The 20,628-nt window shown below is 48.7% G+C and overlaps 6 protein-coding genes across 6 annotated transcripts; 3 read left to right on the top strand and 3 right to left on the bottom strand.

Moving 5' to 3' along the window:
• Positions 1 to 861, top strand: GIQ15_06734 (uncharacterized protein; the record flags this gene model as incomplete). Its single annotated transcript, XM_033554151.1, has 1 exon — positions 1 to 861. One exon carries the CDS (start codon positions 1 to 3, stop codon positions 859 to 861), a length of 861 nt encoding a protein of 286 aa, XP_033403666.1.
• Positions 862 to 1,637: 776 nt separating this feature from the next.
• Positions 1,638 to 2,400, top strand: GIQ15_06733 (uncharacterized protein; the record flags this gene model as incomplete). Its single annotated transcript, XM_033554150.1, has 2 exons — positions 1,638 to 1,866; positions 1,928 to 2,400. The coding sequence occupies 2 exons, from the start codon at positions 1,638 to 1,640 to the stop codon at positions 2,398 to 2,400; spliced, it is 702 nt and encodes a 233-aa protein (XP_033403665.1).
• A 564-nt stretch (positions 2,401 to 2,964) lies between these two features.
• Positions 2,965 to 4,838, bottom strand: GIQ15_06732 (ceramide glucosyltransferase; the record flags this gene model as incomplete). The annotated part of the gene is made up of 2 exons (XM_033554149.1): positions 2,965 to 4,633; positions 4,696 to 4,838. 2 exons carry the CDS (start codon positions 4,836 to 4,838, stop codon positions 2,965 to 2,967), a joined length of 1,812 nt encoding a protein of 603 aa, XP_033403664.1.
• A 6,902-nt stretch (positions 4,839 to 11,740) lies between these two features.
• On the bottom strand, positions 11,741 to 13,384 carry GIQ15_06731 (uncharacterized protein; the record flags this gene model as incomplete). Its single annotated transcript, XM_033554148.1, has 1 exon — positions 11,741 to 13,384. The coding sequence occupies one exon, from the start codon at positions 13,382 to 13,384 to the stop codon at positions 11,741 to 11,743; it is 1,644 nt and encodes a 547-aa protein (XP_033403663.1).
• Positions 13,385 to 14,202: 818 nt separating this feature from the next.
• Positions 14,203 to 14,763, top strand: GIQ15_06730 (cupin 2; the record flags this gene model as incomplete). Its single annotated transcript, XM_033554147.1, has 1 exon — positions 14,203 to 14,763. The coding sequence occupies one exon, from the start codon at positions 14,203 to 14,205 to the stop codon at positions 14,761 to 14,763; it is 561 nt and encodes a 186-aa protein (XP_033403662.1).
• A 210-nt stretch (positions 14,764 to 14,973) lies between these two features.
• GIQ15_06729 (high-temperature-induced dauer-formation protein) lies at positions 14,974 to 19,742 on the bottom strand (the record flags this gene model as incomplete). Its single annotated transcript, XM_033554146.1, has 13 exons — positions 14,974 to 15,508; positions 15,567 to 15,691; positions 15,745 to 15,806; positions 15,861 to 15,892; positions 15,941 to 16,113; positions 16,591 to 17,097; positions 17,160 to 17,671; positions 17,728 to 17,971; positions 18,039 to 18,392; positions 18,462 to 18,704; positions 18,760 to 18,857; positions 18,917 to 19,565; positions 19,647 to 19,742. The coding sequence occupies 13 exons, from the start codon at positions 19,740 to 19,742 to the stop codon at positions 14,974 to 14,976; spliced, it is 3,630 nt and encodes a 1,209-aa protein (XP_033403661.1).
• Between the last annotated feature and the right edge of the window lie 886 nt (positions 19,743 to 20,628).

Raw genomic sequence — 20,628 nt, 5'->3', positions numbered from 1 at the left:
ATGGCAGCGAATGCGCCTGCGGACTCAACCCGTCCTGCTGACGAACAGACACTACCTGGTGGCCAGTCCAGATCTCCAGACCCGGAACCCACGTCGAAGAAGCAGGAAGACGAGTCCCAGCAGGACCGAGAGGACTATAATAAGGAAGATGACGAGAAGGATGAGGGTGAGGTGAATTCTGGAGGTGTCAAGGATGACGCGCAACCTCCTCTCCCTGATGAAGAAGTTCCTCCCCTTCCCGATGAGCCGGTGCCGGCGGACGTGGAAGATGATGGATGGGATGCAATGTGGGATGATAATGCACAGGCCTATTATTTCTATAACCGCGTTACCGGTCTCTCGCAGTGGGAGAACCCTCGTGTGCCAGACGCAACACAGGCAGTGCTACCAGTGCAGCCGGGGCCCCCGGGGGTCAGCGAGGAGGATAGAAAGACAGCGGAAGAAGCCAGACAACAAGCCCCCCAACAACCACGAGCTGCCGGCGGGTATGACCCAGCTATACACGGTGACTACGACCCGACAGCCTGGTACGCCCAACAAACCGAAGAGGCTCCCTCCGCACCAGCTGCTGCTGTCCCTGAATACCCTAATGTCCGGTATACTGCAACGGGCTCGTTCAATCGGTTCACCGGCAAATGGCAATCTGCAGTATTAAGGCCAGAGAACTTCAATGACGAGAACAAGAATCATCGGCAGCTGAACGCCTTCTTTGACGTTGACGCTGCAGCCAACAGCCATGAAGGGAAAAGTCTCAAGGCTGAGCGGAGTGGAAAGAAGTTGACAAGGAAAGAGCTCAAGGCATTTAAGGAAAAAAGGCGAGAAAGGAAAGAGGAAAAACGCAGGGCCTGGCTGCGAGATTGAACCACTCCCTTCGATCAGCTCGGACCAAATTTTTTGTATACTGATGGGAACTAAGTTTTTAATACCGGCTAGCTTCCAGTCGTTTAGATTTATGTTGTTTTTTGCATCAATGGGGCGGGAGAGGAGATGATCCCCTTGGTTTTGGGCGAGCGTCTTGGATAAACTGGCGTTGGGCGCTTCGATACTTTATTTACATCGCATCGCATAGCTTCTACTCTATTAGTTCTAATGAAATTAGAATTGCCTTTACGTCATGCATGTATTACTTCTTGAGTTATCATAGAATACCTAACCGGCAATTTCATCGTACCAATGGTTCACGTGACTATAACGGGTGGAGGGTTGATTTTTGAAATTTGAAGGCTTGATATATTGGAGATTTCGAAGTGCAAGTTGTTTAGGTTTTGGAGTACAGGCCTTCGAAAACATCTGCAGTAAGTATTATTATTTTCCTATATCCTCAATATATCCTTTGACGTTTGATTGAATGGCGTTCTGTTGAGTTGAATAAATATACCCCTCCAAAAAAAAAAGTGCCGAATATTTATGATATCATCAGATATGAGAAAAAAAAAGATATCTCGAACACAACCCTCTTTCACCTGAGTGAAGATTGATTTTTGTTTGAAAAGCACCCAGATATTAACATTCACCTAGGGAGCAAATATCACAACCAAAGTTTTTAGCAAAGCTCGAGGAGGAAGTCCTTGAATTTCAACCTTCAACCCTCAGATAGAACAAATACCGAAAAAAATCACCCACTACACGAAGGAGTGATGGATACCACAAAAACACATTCCCTACCCTTTGAGGCAGTGGATGATTTGATCTACGACGCCCGTGCAGGCGATCTTGAATCTCTGCAAGCAGATATCACGAAATTTAGTCAAGAATATAACTGCTCACCTGCCGATATAATCAAGGCTGCCATCGATGCAGAAGACGAGAGTGAAGGAGGTACTGGGTCGTGCCTTTTACACTGGCCTGCAGCCAACGGAAATGCCGGTATGTTATTATCGACTTTACCAACTGATATTTATCAAATTGCTAATCGCATGCTATTTAGAAATATTAAAATACCTGCTCAGCCTGCTTAAGGTGCAGAATGGGGAACAAGACTCTTCAAATATTCAAATCATAAACCATAAGAACCATTCTGGGAACACGCCGCTGCACTGGGCGGCTCTCAACTCTCATTTGGAATGTGTCAAGGCTCTTGTTGAAGCGGGGGCGGATATAATTATAAAGAATAACGCGGGACATGATACTGTTTTTGTGGCTGAGCAGTCTGATTGGAATGCAACTGCTACCACGGAAGAAGAGGGCAAGGAAGAGGATACTGTAGGGTTAGAAGGAGAGAAGGTAGAGGGAGATGAGGCTGAAGCTGAAGTCGAAAGCTCCACGCCGCGAGAGATGACGAAGGGCCAACAGGTGGTAGAATGGTTGTTGACTTGCGAGAAGGGTTCGGATGTAGAAAAGAGTGCTGTCGAAGATGTTGATGCGGCGATGGGTGAAGGTGATGCTAGTTCAAGCAAGTAGGCGACTTCGTCCTGTATCTTACAGTTGACAAAAGGGAAGGGAAATAACGTTAGAATGCACCCAGCCAAGTGAATTAATAAAATCTTTAGTGTTCAGTTGAATTACAATAAATAATTATTTGTTAGTGGAATTTCATTATATTATCCTCAAGGGCTGGCTAGCTGAGAGAAGAAACAAGAACCCACACAACTCCTACATTAACCGCCATGAACACTCGACATCAGCATTAACGAGGCCTAACACTCCAAGCAAAACGTTCTATATTTACAAGCCATTTAAAAAGGGTTTAGACGGCCCCAAATAGGGCAGGTGTATAACCAGCAGCATCAAACAAGACACTAAACCAATGAGAATAAGAAAGGGGAAGTATTAGGTAGTGGGTGATTAGTATATGTGTAAAAAAAGGAAAAGAAAGGCAAGATGGGTTTTCGTGTATGTGTGAGCATGAAAAAAAAGAGTAAATAAAGAAGGCGATACGGAAAGAGAAGAAAGAGAAAGAGTATCGGCTTGTTAAAAGAAGACGGAGGAAAGGAGACGCGTTAGTGAAAAGAGTGTTGGCGTAAGTTAAAGTAATCGACTTGTTTCGTCGAGGTCGATGGCGGCAGCGGTAGTTTTCATACCAATTTTGGTCAAATTCTCTATTGGGGTTCTCCGTCGAACTTCGCAACTGTCGTCTGACCCGTACGATCGTTGCGAATGGCCGTTCATGTTGCTGCTCAGCACACCATTGGATGGTCGCTTCTTAGAGACCGGACCAACGGCATGAGCTACGTTGTCCATTCCAACCCTGAACTCACGATCCCTCCATATGATGGTTGCGCCACCAAACACGCTCCATATCCATATGGGTAGAGCAAGTGTTTCCCGACCAAGCCATGCTAGGAACCATTCTGGGAACGAGCGTCTGGCAATCGAGCCTGGGGGTGGAGGACGCGCGAACTGTGGTGTGTTTTCGTCTACTTCGATGGTGATGGAGGAGAGGAGGGTTCGGTATAGCATGAAGTCCATCAGCATCCAGACGAAGGTACTCAGACCCCAGACTAATCCAAAGGCGTGCCATGTTGATAGGAAATTTGAGCAGTATTGGCTTCCGAACAGGAGAGGAGGGAGGGCGGTAGTGATGCCGAACGCGAGATAGGCGGAGCACAGGAAGCATTCAATTCCGGGTTCCACAATCGTTGCCATGATGACGATGTATTTTCGAACACGGATCCAGCGGACACGACGGTCGATGTATGATGAAACGGGCATCTTGGCGACTGGTTGAATGGCGAGGTCACCGAAAACGAGATCATGTTTACCCCATTCACTCTGCCCTTCTGTCTCTTCTGCGAGTTTACCGTTCCACATGCGTTCGCCGAGAAGGTGATCTTCGCAGATGTTGTCGGATAGAGAGTCTAATCCGGGCCGTCGAGGATATGGTCGAGAAGGTATGCAGTGATTCAAGGTGACCTGGTCAAGATGCGAACGTCGGAACATGGTAGACTTTCCAACCACGCAGGGAGCAACAAGGACGGTGTTGATTGCGCAGTACATCTTCGCGTGCGAGGAGGAAAGGAATATCTCTTCCAGTCGTCCACCACCGATCGAAAGAATGGACTGGACGGGAGAAGTCGGTGTAGGTGCTGCTGGCGCGTGGCCATTGGGAGAAGATTTGAGCATGCCGTTGCCGTTGCCGTTGCCGTTACCGTTCATCGACTTGGTAGGAGGGAAGATGGCGTTTCTCTCAAAGTCCCTCGCGGCCACTTCGCTGTCGACGTCGACAACAATTGGTAGGTGGTGGACAAACTTGTATTTCTGACCCTTGGAATCCAGTCCACACAGACGCTCTACCATCCTGCTGCAGACTCCCTTCCCTAGCCAGACGTTGCAATCTATAACCCAGACGACATCACCTTTCAGTTCACGATATGCCTGGCTCATGTTGCGAATCTTCGGGTTTGGCCCCAGCTCATGGTCTTCATATTTTGGCTCGAGGTAGAGACGAGCGTCTATCTCTGGGAAACGCGCGAGGACCTTTTCTATGACGGGGTAGGCGGGATCGTCCTTTGAAGAGACGCAGAGAGAGATGCTCAGCTTGTCCCTGGGGTAGTCCTGGAGAAAGCTGGACGCCAGGTTCTCGTAGAGGTATGGCTCGAGGCCTTTGATGGGCCGGATGATGGTGACATGGGGGAGGTTAGGGTCTGTGAGAGCTCTGGTCGCTTTTGGGAGAGGTTTGGAGTATTTTCTGAATCTACGCCAACGTTAGTCCACCAAAACAGAACAACACAACAATAGAAGTAAAGAGTAACTCACATCTGTATAGCCCCTATCGTGCTGACGGTCACGACGAAGAGGTACCAGCCGATGGACAACCAGCCAGCAGCAACCAGCCAGAGACTCTGGCCATGTTGACTGCAGGTGGTGACCGAGTTAACCAGCGCGCTTTCGGCCACCATGGATCGCGAGCACACAGAGCTGTCTGACGGTGTTATATCTATCCCTAGCTGGAGAGGGCCGGCGGTATGCTATCGAGTATCGAGGAGGTTTCAGCAGCTCAGGACAAGCTCATACCTCAGGGGACCAGGAGCCAGGAAAAAAAAGAGTGCATGGGCTAGCCCCTCCTTGCAAATAAACGGTAATGATAGATCTGTCTATGCAGCCAAGAGACGTCTTTCCAGCGGACTGAAGGAGGACCGGAGAGAGCGAGGGCGGAGGGAGGATAGAAAAAGCGAAGAAAGGAGGAGAAAGAAAGGCCCGGCGGCGGTGGTGGCTGCGATCGATATGTGCTACTCCCGTCAAAGATTAAGGAGTAACTAGGTACTTTAGTATGGCAAGCTCGAGAAAAAGAAGCGGCCCACCGACTTACTTAATTTTAAGCCGTGGATCCCGCCTGAGCACGCCAATCAGTGAAAGACGATGGTTGCATGCGAAGCTTGGGATAGGACGAGTCTGATTATCCCTGTACGGAGTACGACAGGCCAGGAGGGATCAAGGGATCCCGAGGAATAACCGTGAAGAATATGGACTCCGTAGATACGACTATGGATGACTATTTATTCGTGCTCCATCCGCTTCACATAGTCGAATATCGTGTCTCAACCTCGACGATGCTCCGGACATCGCCAACACAAACACCAACATATCAACATATATATCAGACACCACCATATGGATATATCTTCAGATATAACGCTTCGTCACCCGCTTCGTCACCGCGGCGTTCCTGGTGGCTCGAAATAGATCTCTCATGGTGGCCCCCAAGCGCGACTCATGGACGGCGCAAACCTAGTTCCTTTTTCCCCTTTTCTCCTTTTTCCCGCTGCTCTCCCCTTTTCCAGCATCACTCGACTCTTTACTCGATCGGGGCCCTAGCTCTTTATTCTCGCGGCATCCTCATCGATCTCATCTCATCTGCCTCATCCCATCTGAGTATCCTCTCATATCACTCACTCGTCTCTGGTGCTTGGTGGTGATTTCGCCACTGCGGGAAATAACAGCCTTCTCTGTCCGTCGCTCAACCAGGATGTTTATTTGTGCCTGAAATACTGTTGCCGTTTCAGTGCCTGAGCCGGAGAAAATTTCATCCCTAGCAAGAAGAGACTTTTCGAAAGGCGTACGTATACCGCGTACGTAGGACCATTTAGGATAGCTGAACCGAAAAATCGATGTTGGACTCGTTAGCCGGGGTCCTCGTAACCGCCAACTGCTCGAATATAGCGGGCCAATCGGGGCCATGTTCATCGTGCCAGGCCAGCATTTGTCTCCGAGAGCATCGATGCTGTGGCTGTGCTGCACTCGACAGAACACAAAGACCACTGGACAGACGATGTCGCGTGCCGCAGGGCTATCTTCGCTAGCGAGAGACTTGAAACGCCGTTAGCAGATACGCCGAGCTGGAAGATGTAGGGTAAAGAGTAAAGGTAGAGAGTAGAGCTTCAAACGCTGAATCGCTGGTGTGGCACAAGCTTCTCGGCAGCCAGAAGCTTGTTTCTTGCTGCGAAACCCAACTTCAACTTCTCAACCACCTCTACCACATCTGCTGCTCAACCAGATGAGTATAGATGGATGGCTGTGGTGACTACTCTGCAACCCGGCTGAGGATGCGGATGCAACGTAGCAGCAGTAGAGGCGGTAGGTGAGATGTCCGGGATATCTCGAGCTCGTTGACCGACTGGCCTATAGGAATATTCTCGAGGCGGGTACATGGACGACCCGACAGTATCCTATACCTTGCATTGCATTCGCGTGCTATTAGCTACTGTGGCCCTCGAACCTTTGGTTCTACCTCCGATGGCATACTTCTGCGGGATACGGACGACCTTCCGCCCTGGCGCACTTACCAGACCACAGATACATGTCTCCCCGTGCTTTCTCATGTATAAAACAATGGTACCAGCCAGCTTGACACCTTGCTGCGCCACGGCCGGATCTATGTCTCTTCCATTCGCTGGGAAAAGGTGATTGCTATGAGGGATTTATCGCACCTATACCGGCCCCAAGCACCGGCTCAGCTGAGGCCGACCTGATACCCCGTTTACTCGGCCAGGACATGACATTCATCGGCTGGAATGGAGGATTCTGCGGCCAAGTTAGTAGCCTGTGCGTAGCTATTAACTGGTTTGGGAAACTATATGCTGGAGTCTGTCGTTTTTGATATCTCTGCGTCTATGACGTAGATGGTGTGTTCATATAGCCGATGTAGCATCGGCGAGCAATATATAAACCCATCGATGACTGCTAACATCTCCTCACCACTTCAACTCGTTTGATTATCCTGTTGTGTTCTCTCTTACGTCGTGATTGCACCTCGTCCAAGTATGGCAGAGACTGACGCCGAAAAGGCCGACGCGCAGCCAGGCATGCGTCTTCGCTATGCAGACGATGAACACCAACAAGACAATCGGCGCCGCTCTCTCGCCAGGACATCATCGATTTCTTCCATGTCGCTGAGGAGTGCGCGGAGGGTTGTCCCGGCAGAAACGGTTCTTCCGATTACATATCGTACTCTGTGCGTTACAGCTTGTCTTCACAGGCTCTTACCTTCTCACTTACATGCAATGATAGCTCCTACAACGTCGAAGAGTCAATTCAAAGAGCGGGCGAACCGCCGATCAAAGGGACCCCACAGGGTGTTGACGGTGGGTTTCAACTATACTACCGGCTGAATTGCAATTTTGCTGACCCACGCTCTCGATATACTAGGCATCTCGGAGCTGGACTGGCATTTGATACCGGTCGACGACCTGGTATCACGATTGAACACTTCCATCTCCCAAGGCCTGTCTGCTGATCAAGCTCAGCGGCGCATCATAGAGTATGGCAAGAACGCTCCCACCCGGCCACGTACCGAATGGTTCCGCAAAATCATGGGATACTTCTTTGGCGGGTTTGGCCTCTTGCTTCTGACCGGATGTATCCTTGTTTTCATCGCTTGGAAGCCGCTGGGGGATCCTCCAGCCCTCGCGAACCTAGCACTTGCCATTGTCCTCCTTGCTGTCTTCTTTATCCAAGCCGGTTTCAATGCCTGGCAGGATTGGTCGTCCTCGAGGGTTATGGCTTCAATTACCACCATGCTTCCTGATGACTGCTCAGCTATCCGGGATGCTACCACAGTGGTCATGTCTGCTGTTGACTTGGTGCCCGGCGACGTGATCAAAATCAAACAGGGAAATAAGCTGCCATCCGATGTTCGATTTGTGGAAGTTTCGCTTGATGCAAAGTTCGACAGATCCATACTCACCGGTGCGCTCTTCCATTGAACCTGAGTCATTATATTCGCTAACTGCTCCCCAGGTGAATCGGAACCCGTTGAAGGGACGCTTGATTCTACTGATAAGAATTTCTTAGAGGCCCGCTGTATCGGCCTTCAAGGAACACATTGCGTTTCGGGAACAGCTACCGGCGTCTGTATTGCGACGGGAGACAAAACAGTGTTCGGACGCATCGCCAATCTAACGAACAAGCCGAACCACGGATTTACGCCAATACAGAAGGAAATATTACGCTTTGTCTTGATCATCGTCAGCTTCATTGCTTCTGTCGTGATACTTGTCGTGGTTGTCTGGTACATTTTACTTTCCAACCCCGTCATACATTTATTCCACTAACTCTACCTAGGGCTGCATGGCTTAGAAAGTCACATCCGGACTGGATCAACATACCACTGCTTATAGTCAACTGCGTGAGTGTCGGCATAGCGTTTGTCCCTGAAGGTCTCCCCGTCGCCGTCGCACTGAGTCTCACCATTGGAGCCAAAATCATGAGAAAGAATAATATCCTTTGCAAGTCCCTTGCAACAGTGGAAACACTTGGTTCTGTCTCCGTGATTTGTTCCGACAAGACAGGCACCTTGACTAAAGTAAGAGAATACCACCAGTTACCCCGAAACTTTGTCATTCTGACGCATTTTTCTACGTCATAGAATGAGATGTTTGTAACCGACTGCTTTTCAGGCAGGCTTGAATACGGGGCGGACGACGTGACACGGTCCCTAGCTATCGGATGCAAAGACTCGTCATCCTATAATGCTGCTCTTGAACGTACTCGAATTCTAGGTGCTCTATGTAACGCCGCCGAAATAGATGCATCGACCCTGAAACTTCCGGCGCAGTCCATGAAAATCCACGGAGATCCTACTGACCAAGCCATCTTACGATTCTCAGAGTCCTTGAAACCAACGCAGGAACTAAGGATGCAGTGGAAAAAGGTCTTTGAAATTGCGTTCAGTAGTAAGAACAAGTTCATGATCCGGATAATGTCACCAATGGCCTTGGGAAATCCAGATAACACTCCAGAATTCAGTCCGGACATGTAAGTCCCCAATTGATCACGATATTTTAACCCTCCTGCTTATCAAAAATAGGGAACTGTCTATTAAAGGAGCACCTGATATCTTGCTGCCACGATGCCGTACGGCCCTTCAACCCGATGGATCAACAGCTCCGTTATCAGATATGGATATAGCAAACATTGAAAGAGCAAAGGACAAATGGTCTAATGAAGGAAAGAGAGTCATCCTCCTCGCTAGAAAAAGTGTTTCGCAAGCCGTTGGCGCTAGTCTAAAGCTGAATCATGCAGAGAAATCTGTCATGGACTACGCAAGATCGGACTTGACTTTTGTTGGCATGTGGGCGTTGATTGATCCCTTGGTTGGTTACCATCTATCTAGCAGGATTTCAGCGACATTGCAGCTTCTAATGGATAATTTAGAGAGATGAAATCCCGGACGTCATCAAAACACTACGAAGGGCTGGTATAAGGATTCTGATGGTAAGAAAGCATCTCATTCCTTGTTGCTCCTGCAATTCTAACGTTTCACACAGGTAACTGGTGATTTCAAGCTCACGGCCCAAGCTATCGCAGTGGACTGTGGCATAATCAAATCTCAGCGCCACCCAGTCCATTCCATCGACCATCTGCACCGTGACTTTGAATTCGTGGAGCACGATAAAGAGAAAGAAGAGATCAACCTTTGCCCTCTAGTCATCAGCGGACCAGAGCTAATCACCCTTAATGAAAACCAGTGGAACCAACTCTGTACTTACCAGGAGATCGTTTTCGCTCGTACAACTCCCGATCAGAAACTGCGAATTGTAAAAGAATTCCAGTCCCGGGATAATATCGTCGCAATGACGGGTGACGGTGTAAACGACGCTCCTGCCCTGAAAGCTGCTGATGTTGGCGTGGCACTGGGGAGCGGGTCCGATATCGCTATTGAGGCTGCGGATATGGTTCTACTAGACTCATTCTCTGCTATCGTCGAGGCAGTGAAGTATGGCCGTGTTACGTTTGGTGAGTCCCGTTCCCGATGCTCCTTGTTAAGGCAGTATCAGCATACATCTACTTACCGATAATAGATAACTTGAAGAAAACCATCTGCTACCTTCTACCGGCAGGGAGCTTTAGCGAACTTTGTAAGCTCAGGCTCCCTTCTTGACATCGATGGTCTTATTTGCTAACTCTACTATGTAGGGCCTGTCCTGGCAAATACCTTTCTCGGTATCCCCCAGGCTCTATCATCATTCCTCATGGTAAGCTCACTTACATTTCACCCGCGATATAAACCAAACATAACTGACTCTAACCGCCATGACCGTAGGTAATCATTTGGTAAGATAGCCTTCTGGTCATTTGTCCTTGCGGTATCTATTGACTAACCCCCTCTGAAGCTTATTTACCGATGCTGCTGGCGCCATTACATTATCATACGAACAGCCAGAGATGGACGTTCTACTTCGACCGCCACGCAACCAAAAAACAGACCGACTGGTAAATGGCCAATTCATCCTCCATGCCTACGGTTTCATCGGCGTCTATGAGTGTATGCTCTCGTTTGTGATGGCGTTCTGGTATATGTCGGTATGTTATCCCAACCTCTGCAAATGAAAGTAATTGGCGAGAGTATCGTGTGTCTGACATATATCTCTACCCTCTTAATAGCGGCGCGGGATTCCATTCAACGCCATGCTTCTTAAGTTCGGCAAATTGGATCCACAATATGACCCGGCCTACGTCGCTGAAATTGCCAACAAGGCGTCCTCTATCTACTTCGTCAACCTCATTATTATACAATTCTTCAATTTGTTGGCTACCCGAACTAGACGATTGAGCATATTCCAACAGCCACCGATATTCAACAAGCAAACGCAGAACCCCCTCCTGTTCGCGGCTATGTTGTTTTCACTTATGGTCATTTTCATCTGTAAGCATCAATGTATCAGTCAAACTGGACTGTTTTTCTATGGAGCATAACTAACGTTAACGCTTTAGTCTGCTATATTCCTGGGATTCAAAATACAGTCGGTACCGCAACTGTTCCGGTGGAACATTTCTTCCTCCCTATAGCCTTTGGGCTGGGTCTGCTTATGTTAGATGAGACGAGGAAGTATTTCATTCGCAAATATCCGAAAGGTCTATTGGCAAGGCTTTCGTGGTAGAGTAAGGGGTTCGATGATAACCTGGGCTGTCATTTAATTCCCAAGTCTCAACCTTATATTTAGCATTACGATTTTTGTCCACGCGCAATGAACTGACGAATGGTACAATATACAGCGCTGGAAGGTAGATGATAGGTTTTTTTGGGGGGGAAATTTGGCTACGTAGCTCATTATGATTTTCAAAACTTCGAGGTAGATACAAGATATCATTCCTTGTACGTCCTTTCCTCATGTAACATGATGTTGCATCTTCTCCCTCGTTAACATAGAAAAAGTAAAAAGTAGAGTTCCAGGATCTAGGTATCAACGGTCCCTCTCTAGTCACAACCGTCACTTCGCCTGATACGCCTGTATTCCATTATTCGCAATTAAAGATCAAAAATAATGCCCTAGATCGGAAATAGGGCGAGGTTGTGAATACATCACTTCCTCTTCTTTCGTATTAAAGTGCCGCTTAAAACATTCACGACGGGTGCGATTGGCGCTGACTGTTCCTGGGACAGTATTTTTGGATCAAGACCAACTGCTTCTGAGCCTTGTTGCTCCTGCTGAGATGTTGAGCTATCGTGAGAAGACGCGGTCGTACTTTCGCCCGGGGTAGGCAAGATGATGCTGGGCTGCCTCTTTCGTTTCCGTATTATTCCACCACTAAGTAGATTCGTGGCCACGGCTGACTCTCCAGTAGACGAAGTCGAGGTTGTTGGCGGTGGTCCGGTTAAGGGTCCCTTCCCTGTAATTCTCAAGCCTTCCTTGGGGCACCCCGTTAAAGAAGAGAGCTCTTCAACCCATAGTTTTGTGTTGATAGTCGCGTCGTGCTGGTTAGAAAAATCAAGGTCAAGGAGATAATCTGAGAGACCTTTATAGTCGCTGTTGCTGATGGGAATTATCGAGCCGTCTCGATCGTTTTCGGGGGCTTCCAACGAGCGTTCGGCAGCGCTCTTCCCCTTTGTCTCTTCCTCTTCGCCATTCGGGGGTTGATCCTTGGCAGCTGAATCGGTTGTGGTAGGTGGTTTTTCTACTGCCGTCTCAATGGTGGCGGGTAGTGGCTTGACAATCATCCAAAGAAACCCAACTAGCCTCCCAGCTGAACATTCCTGTCGATAGGACATCATTTCCCAAAACTGATCAAGAGACTTCACACTATGCCATTGTCCTGAGTTTTTCAGGCCGTGTGGGGGATCCTCCTCAGTTATCTCATCGTCGAGGTCAATAAGGAACCGCGCTTTCGGGTCGTCAGGGAACCGAGGGACTAGACACCGTGGGGGCGCATCGGGGTAAGAGCAGATTTGGTGAAGGGGGTAATTGAGTCTCCAGCGACCTCCAGCACCATTATTGGCCCTCTCATTCTTTGGAAGGAAGTTCCTTGTTTCGAATGTATCGCAGCCGGGAACAATGAGATGAGATGTAACTGATTGTCCGCAAGCAGGGGATGAGGTAGCGGTAGGAGGCCTGGGTCCAGTATCGCTACCTTCCAGCTCTATGCACTGCATGACGGGATCAATCACACGGCACCACCACTTTATCAAGCCTCGATCATCCAGTATGTGTTTCCCCTTGTTTTCTGAGCTGCCTGGGAAGAGGTATTGGTCCTGAGCTCGCGCAAATAGGGAGAGAACAAGGTTAACATCAGGTCTCTGGTAAATGCGCACAAGATAATATAAAAATACACTCAAGACATTCCTAGTCAATGAGTATGCTGCTGGTGAGTCTGGATCACGATTCAGGAGAGACAGATAGCCAGTGGAATCAGCTTTAGACACAAAGAGAGTTGATAACTTGTCTGTTGTGTATACCAAGACCTCAATTGCAAAGACAAGCAGCTCATTAGCATCAGAGCTATTGTCACCCTCTGTGTGTTGATCTGGGTCTATCTCCTTCTCATGGCCTGTATTAATTGAGACAGCCAGGAAATGCTGCTTGCATATTGTTGCCTCAACAGGCTCACCTACGGGAGGTGAGAAGATCGGTGGACATGGGGTTGGAGCACCAACGACATGTCTTACCACTAGATTTACATCCTGGCGGATGGCCTGGCTGAGTGCTTCCTCTAGCGACACCGGACCCATGGAAATAAGATAAAAGACACAGCTTCAGCACGGTATCAGCAACAGCAACAAGATATCCACTGCGGTATAGAACTCTTGATATAGAGAACCTTGGTTGGTTCAAGATGCACGATCGATCGAGACTTGGCATGCTTAGTAAGGGCTTAATAACAATCTTAGTAAGCTCTTAGTAAGGACGCTTAATAAAGGTTTAGATAAGCATCGAGGTCATCTTCCGAGGTTGGAGATGGGAAACATCGGCTCTCCTTCACTTCGATACTATACGGAGTACCAACTGACGACTGAGATGTCGACTACGCGGAGATCTGAACTGACTGGAACTGGATAAGACGCGGTCAGAAGCATGGGTTGCGGGTTGCTAACGCCAGGATTCGAGACCCTGCTCTCTACAATGGTCAAAGGATGGGACCAGCCTGAGCTTATCGAGTTTTGATGACTATATCTATTGGGATATATCTTACTTGCTTGCATGCTATAGGTCGATGACAGCAGGGTTCGGGCAGGCCTCCGATGTTGGTGTCGGACCTAGGATATTCAGCTATGCGCTCAGCCGTCTTACGCGGAGGCCAGCACAAGATGCATCCTTTATGCCATCTCTGATTTAATTGGAGCCAGCTGGTTACTCAAAGATGATGCTTGCCGCATGCATAAAGGATGTCAAGGTCATAGTAAGGCCGTACGACTAAATATATATACTCTAGGATCCCCCGCATCTCATCCAATTGACCCCCTAGAACGATTCCAGCGCCCGTCATTACAACACATACCCAACACCTCGCATCCAACGACCGCGAAACAGAATCCCCAACACACCAAACATGTCCCTCCTACCCACCGTCCGCCGCATTGTGACCGGCCACAATGACAAAGGAGAAGCTATCTTTGATTCTGATGCCGAATTAGCCCCTTACAACCCCGCTACTCGCGGCCCTGACCCCGCCAAAGAAGGGGAGACCGGCTTCACCACCGTGTTCCGCACCAACGGTGCTCCCGCCGACTGTACCAATCCATGGGTTGATATCCATAACAAAACCGTTCAATTGGCAGATAAAGTCGGCTCGACGGCAAGAGTCGTCGACTTCGCGCCAGGAACTCCCGGCCTGATGCACCGTACCGTCAGTTTAGATTTCGCTATTATCCTGAACGGTGAAATTGAGTTGGAACTTGATAACGGTGTCACCAAGATGGTGAAGCAACACGATATCGTTGTGCAGAGGGGCACCATCCACTCGTGGAATAATAAGAGTTCGGAAAACGTTCGAGTGCTGTTTGTTCTTCTCCCTGCGCAGCCTGTCAAGGTGGGCGATAAGGAGTTGGAGAGTACTCCCCTACCGAAATACTTGCTCGGCACGGCCGGCGAAGAGAATGCAAATCTCTGAGTCGTTTCTATCGGTCGAGATTCTCCTTTGGTTGTCCTTTGCGGCCTGTTGTATACATAAACAGTCATAAAGTTACCACCTATGCAACTGGGCATGGACTTGAATATTAATTTATGATTATAACCATCTAAATCACCGTTAATCACTGTCGCAAAATTAAGCTATATTAATATCGAAGATCCTGGCGCGTAGTAGAGATTCACACTATCCTCAAAAGTACTCTGCCGCAGCATGTACATCATCAGCATTCAACAGGGTAACTCCTTCCTTCCAAAGAGTTCTCCATAGCTCATTTCTCAGGCGAATGGGCCATCCGGGAGTCTCCCAATACCTAGCACCAATACCCTTGGCCTTCGCCTTGTTGAGCTGATCGCGAACAGCCTCAAGCTGAGTGCTGTTCAGTGGGTTCTCGCTATCATTGTGAATATCTCCAACAACTTCCATGAGACTGGTGGAAGCAATTGGCGAGATGAGACGAGTGAATGCACTCAAATCCTTGAGAGGCCCGTCATAGAAGTAATCACGATCCGCAACCGAAACGATCTGGTCGAGGGGAGTACCGCCAGTTCCAATGACGGTGACAGGGCCCGGGACCATGGTCTCGTTGTTTTGGATCTTGGTGAGGTAGTTGGCATCACGGAGTGGTTGGAGAGCCTTGATGATTTGCGGCCACGCTTTCTCGCCAGAGTTCTTGACATCAATCCAGAGATAGAGAGTTTGGCCTGCAGAGGCATCGAAAACACCACTATATATATTGTTTAGTTTACGTCAATGGTTGAAGATGAGGCTGGGGTTCTACTCACTTTCTGGTAACGCTGTGGACAAAGGGAGTCTTGGGGTTCGTCTTCTTGAGGACGTCCATGATGGGATCGATGTAGAGAGACTTGAGAGTACGTTCCTTGGTCAAGGCTGATTGCTCATGGCCAACCTAATGTTACATTGTCAGAGAGAGCTTGGTTAAGTTGACATGTATTCACATACATAGAGAGTGTCATTGATCAAGAAAACATCGGCTTCGATGGAGATACAGCCAGCAGACAGAGCTAGTCGAAGTTAGTACTGATCGGATCATCGAGGAAACGATAGATTAACTATACCGGTATAGAAAGGAACGTCCCTCCAGTAGTCGCTACAGACGAGTTAGCTCAGTCATACCCAGTACCGTCGAAGTACTTACTTGTGTGAATGAACCGGGACAGGAATGATACCGCGAGTCACGTCTGTAGGATATCTATAGATCGGACTCCGGTCGGTGTTTTTCAGTATATTTTGTAGTGGCTCGGAGAAAGCAGCGACAGGCTCGAGGGCGGCCGCGAGCACGACCGCGGAGGCAAGAAAAGAAGTCTTCATCTTTACTATAACCTTACTTCGTTATCGTGAAGAAGACTGGAAGTCCAGTCTCTGGAGTAGTGCCTTTATATATATCCTGAGCGCCCCGGAAGCGGGCAGGTTTAATGAGTGTACGGTCGCGAAGTACAAGGATGAGGTGAGGATGTTTACTTGCCAATTGGTGGTCGTCGCTTTCCACGTGTGAGGCTGGGACGGGACCGCTAGTTGTACATCCTTGGAAGTAGAAATTTATACGAAAGGGACCAGGGTCACGGCTTTAACGCCGAACGAAGGGGATAGATAGATGGAGGTTACGAGGTCATAGTAGTTTCTTTAAGTGTCCCGAGAGGTGAAGACATGGGAGGATACGAGGATGTTGGCCGAGAGAAGCACTAAAATAAGAAAATAAAGCAACGGAGAGGAGCATTAATTATAACGAACAGAGCAGACGCTGGATGGAATAAAGCAAGACTAAAAGATATGCTAAACCTCTCTCACCCGGGCGGTGCCTGACTCTTCCCGTCCTTCCTGGCTGGTAGTACTACTCCGGCCAGTGATGTTTAGACTCCCAATTCGCTGGACCAGGTTACTCCCCACGGCATCAACTGCACCCTTTGGCGCGAGTAACGTCGGGCCCTGTGCTGCTACTTCCTGTACCCTGAATAGTTTGATGGAGGTCCCGTTCCAGACGCCTACCGTTCCAGGAGTCGAGTTCGCCGCGGATCCTACGACCATTTCACTGGCAAAGATGAAGCCCCAGAGGAGCGACTCGTACCAGCCGAGAGAGAGGGGCGACCACTCGAACATGTGTACACGGATGGGAGATGGCTCGGCGAGTATGGATCTGATCTGTGGTGCGGCGGCGAAGGATGGGAGCTCTGCTATTAACGTGCGTGCTTCTGGATTTAGAGACGACTCGAGCGCGACTGCGGGTATACGGTGAGCTATCGACGATATCACACAGAGGATGGTATGGAGAGGCAGTTCCGGGACCCAGGTTTCAATCTATTGTGTTGGATTAGCAACGGTTAATAATAATTAAATTAATCGAGTTAGAATGCACCTACCCATGCCGATGTAGGAACGAAGCCACGAGAGTTAGTGGTGACAGTGGCAGCATAGCTACTGATGCTTGTCATGCTATTTTGACGGGAAAACGTTGGTTGTCCTGCTGGCATTTTACCTCGTGCCTTTTCAGATAGCCCTCTAAGCTGGAGAGGGACAGATTCGTCTAGCGGTGATATAGGTGCAGACCGGAAGCCTTCAGCAGTCGGAGAAACGACTTGCGAAGAGTTATTGCCTTCTCCTTCCTCATCCGAATCATCGTCTCCAATGGCAAACGTCGCATCTTCTTCCGGGACATGACTCAATGGTCGTCTCCCGCTTGCAGCCTCATGGGGGTCGTCATCTCTTGAATGCGAGCGAGAGGTAGTTGAGAAGTCACTGCTGGAGCTAGATGTGGCTTTTCGTAGTTGGTTTTGCTGTTCTATTTCCTGTTGACCGCTTTTTAGAGTGAATGCGCGTAGAGACTCGAACCGGCGCCTAGATTTAAGTACAACGTAGACGAGATATGCGTTTTCTATAACACTGTTAGTAACGCAAAGAGCCACAAATGGTGATCATGGCTAGACTCACTGCTGAACTGATGTTCTACAACAGCGTTTATGAACTCGAGGAGAGAGGATAGAAGGAGATGGTTGGTCTCGTTGGCTAAAAGGAAGCTAGGGGAAGACATTGAAATGAATAATTGAAGAATCTTGGAGCAGCAGGCCGGAGAAAGGCGCTGGGCATAAGCTGCCACATTGTTGATAATGGCTAGCAGGGCTGGGTATACAGCGTCTAGTTTACCCTTACTAGTCGTCATGAGGGTATGGACGGACTACCTTTCGTTAGATCAAGAGATGTCTAAACCAGAAGGATTAAAATGGATAAGAGGATCGACTCACGATGATTAAGAAGTCGCCATAAGTGCCACTGAAATTCTCCAACCGTATGTTAGGTGGTAGAGTTTCTTGGGCTTCGAATTTCCTGAACAGATTTTTCCCAAAGTTCGGCTCAACGCTTAACGTCTGAAGTAAGAAGATGCACATCTTGACTAGACCGTTCTTGGTCGGGTCTGTTTTGTACTCGACTGCGTAGAAAATGCATATGACGATAAAATCATGGGCGCGGTTTGAATCTACGATAAACGATCGGAACCGTTTATTGCATTGAACCATTTCCCAGAATAGCATGAGCATCTCTGGAGCCCACTTTATTGATTTCTGGCTTCCAGGAAGATATGAAGACGTTGCTTGCATCTATATCATAGTTAGAGATGGAACTAGAAAGACTTCGATGCAGCATTTGAAAGAGTATATTAAGCATACCGGTTGGTTGAGTATTCTGGTCATGCCTTCGACCAAGAACTGGAAATCCTGGGGTTGATGCAGCCTTCCGAGGAAGTGTCGGTAATAATTCTTCGGTAGCGTTCCCCGACCATCTTCGGGGATTGGATATAGTACGAGAGCGAGCATTAATTGTAAGCAGTATATGACGAGTATCTGCTTCGGGTCTTTCCAAACAACGTGATCGTAAGGTAGCCGCCACGGAGTTGGGTTATATTTAATTGCCTAGAACGAGGTTAGCTATGGCATCCGTTGCAAGGGACGGAAGGGTAGGCCGTACAGTGTTTAATAGAGAGCAGAGCAGCGACATAACCAGCTTCTTCTCGCCACAGGTAACCAGGTATGTGAACGACTTCACTCCTTTGACAGGTAGAAGATCTTGAGGACGGGGTTAGCTAGGCATAGGAGGATTGAGATGGAGGTTGTGAACCACATACTTGGCTGCATGTACATAGATTGGCCGGTTATGGTGAGCAACAGCCTCAGGACCTCCGTTCTATTGCTCTCAAGCTCTTTATTCGATCCCATCGCAGTATTGCATCCTACACCGCTCTGCCATATAGAATATACCACCTTCCCCTTCGACACTGGCAGTGGTGGTATCGTAAACCCGTTGAAGAATAGTAAGTCTAACAGCGTATCCAGCAGTTCCTCAGCAAGCGGTTTTGCATCCTCATAATCGTCCTCCGTCGTCCTCCTCCTATCAAGCCGCCCATCGTCGTCTTCTTCATCATCGTCCTCGTGGCCACGAGATTCATCAAACAGCACCCGAGACGACAGCTGTGCCTTTCGGGACTTCTTCCGTCTCCTCCTCCAGAAGAACTCATCCTCCCATTCCTCCAAGTTATCGGCCTCGTAAACAAACGGCAGCAAACGTGTCAGGATACGAATGCAGTTCAGCGCATCCTTCGCCGGCGCTATCTCGGGGTCAGGAAATGACGGATGGTGTCGTAATGCAACTAATCGTGAGGTGATGGCCAGTAAAAGCGTTTCTAAATTCGACAGCGAACTATCGCGAGTCCGCCGTATATCGACGGGCGAGAACAAACTGAAGACATCTTCGACCGACTCTGGCAATTCCCAGAACTAACAGATACTCCAAGTCAGCCCATGCGCATTGCTCTTGTAACCACTCCCAGGCTGCTGCTAGTGTAGGCAAATACGTACCCCAGTCCAGTACGGGTCGTCTGGCGGGATGTTGGCCTGCTCGGAGAGTCTGAAGATGCCTTGCTTGAAGACCAGCTTGGACTCTGAGGCACCCATGGCCGGGCGACGCAAGAAGGGGTTATCGAGGTTGGGATCGTGAGCAGTGCCTTCGTGGGTTTAGTTGCGTATACAAACTGGCAGGTTGTGGCGTCTCTTTGAGGCTAAAGAGACTAGTGAGGCCAAGGATCACGAACAACAGTTTGCAGGTTTATCGTCGATAGCACGTCGTATTATTACTTTCCTTCTCTTCGCTTATTTCGCGGTGCGACGGTATTCGCTGTGGGTTGTCGTAGCAAGGTGGGTAGACGTATGGGTTGGAATACTCTGGCATCATCTCAACCGTAGGATGAGTATTTGCTACTTAAACATACCAAGTGAAACAAATTACAACGATGCCTCTACGGATGTCTTATTAACTGGTTTGACATTCCTAGGCGTTGTTGCAGAGTGACGACTAATACAGGCTGCCTGTCGCGAAGGTATATCTACTCCATATGAAACTACTCTCGCTGGTGTATATATCCTGCCTACCTCGCTCTTAAACAAAGAGCATCAGAATAGGCCAGATATAGCATATGGAGGACACCTATACCAATATAGAGTACATCTCAAGATTTACCAAGATAGAAGAAACTGAATTACATAACTCCGATAGCTGAACCAGTAATAATCTTAAGTTTGCATAATCCATGACGTTCCACAAGTATTTCTTTTTGATCTTTCTTCTTTATAGGGACGAAGCAGCAGACAGATGTCGCTTTGCCTGAGGAGAGGTCAAGGAAAGACCACGGTAGGTGACATCTAGCAAACGATCGAGATGCAACATCACCTCGTATCTTATCCCCTCGTATCTCCTGCATCTCTTGCATCTGTTTGATCCTCGCAGGCCACCATGATCGTCGGGTACTTGCACGTCCCTGTCTCTCGCCAAGCCGTCTGATAA

Source organism: Arthroderma uncinatum (genome assembly GCF_011692745.1).
Source record: "Arthroderma uncinatum strain CBS 119779 chromosome Unknown scaffold5, whole genome shotgun sequence".
Classification (NCBI taxonomy): Eukaryota; Fungi; Ascomycota; class Eurotiomycetes; order Onygenales; family Arthrodermataceae; genus Arthroderma; species Arthroderma uncinatum.
Note: the sequence above shows the minus strand (reverse complement) of the source record. Positions and strands in the feature narration are given on the sequence as shown.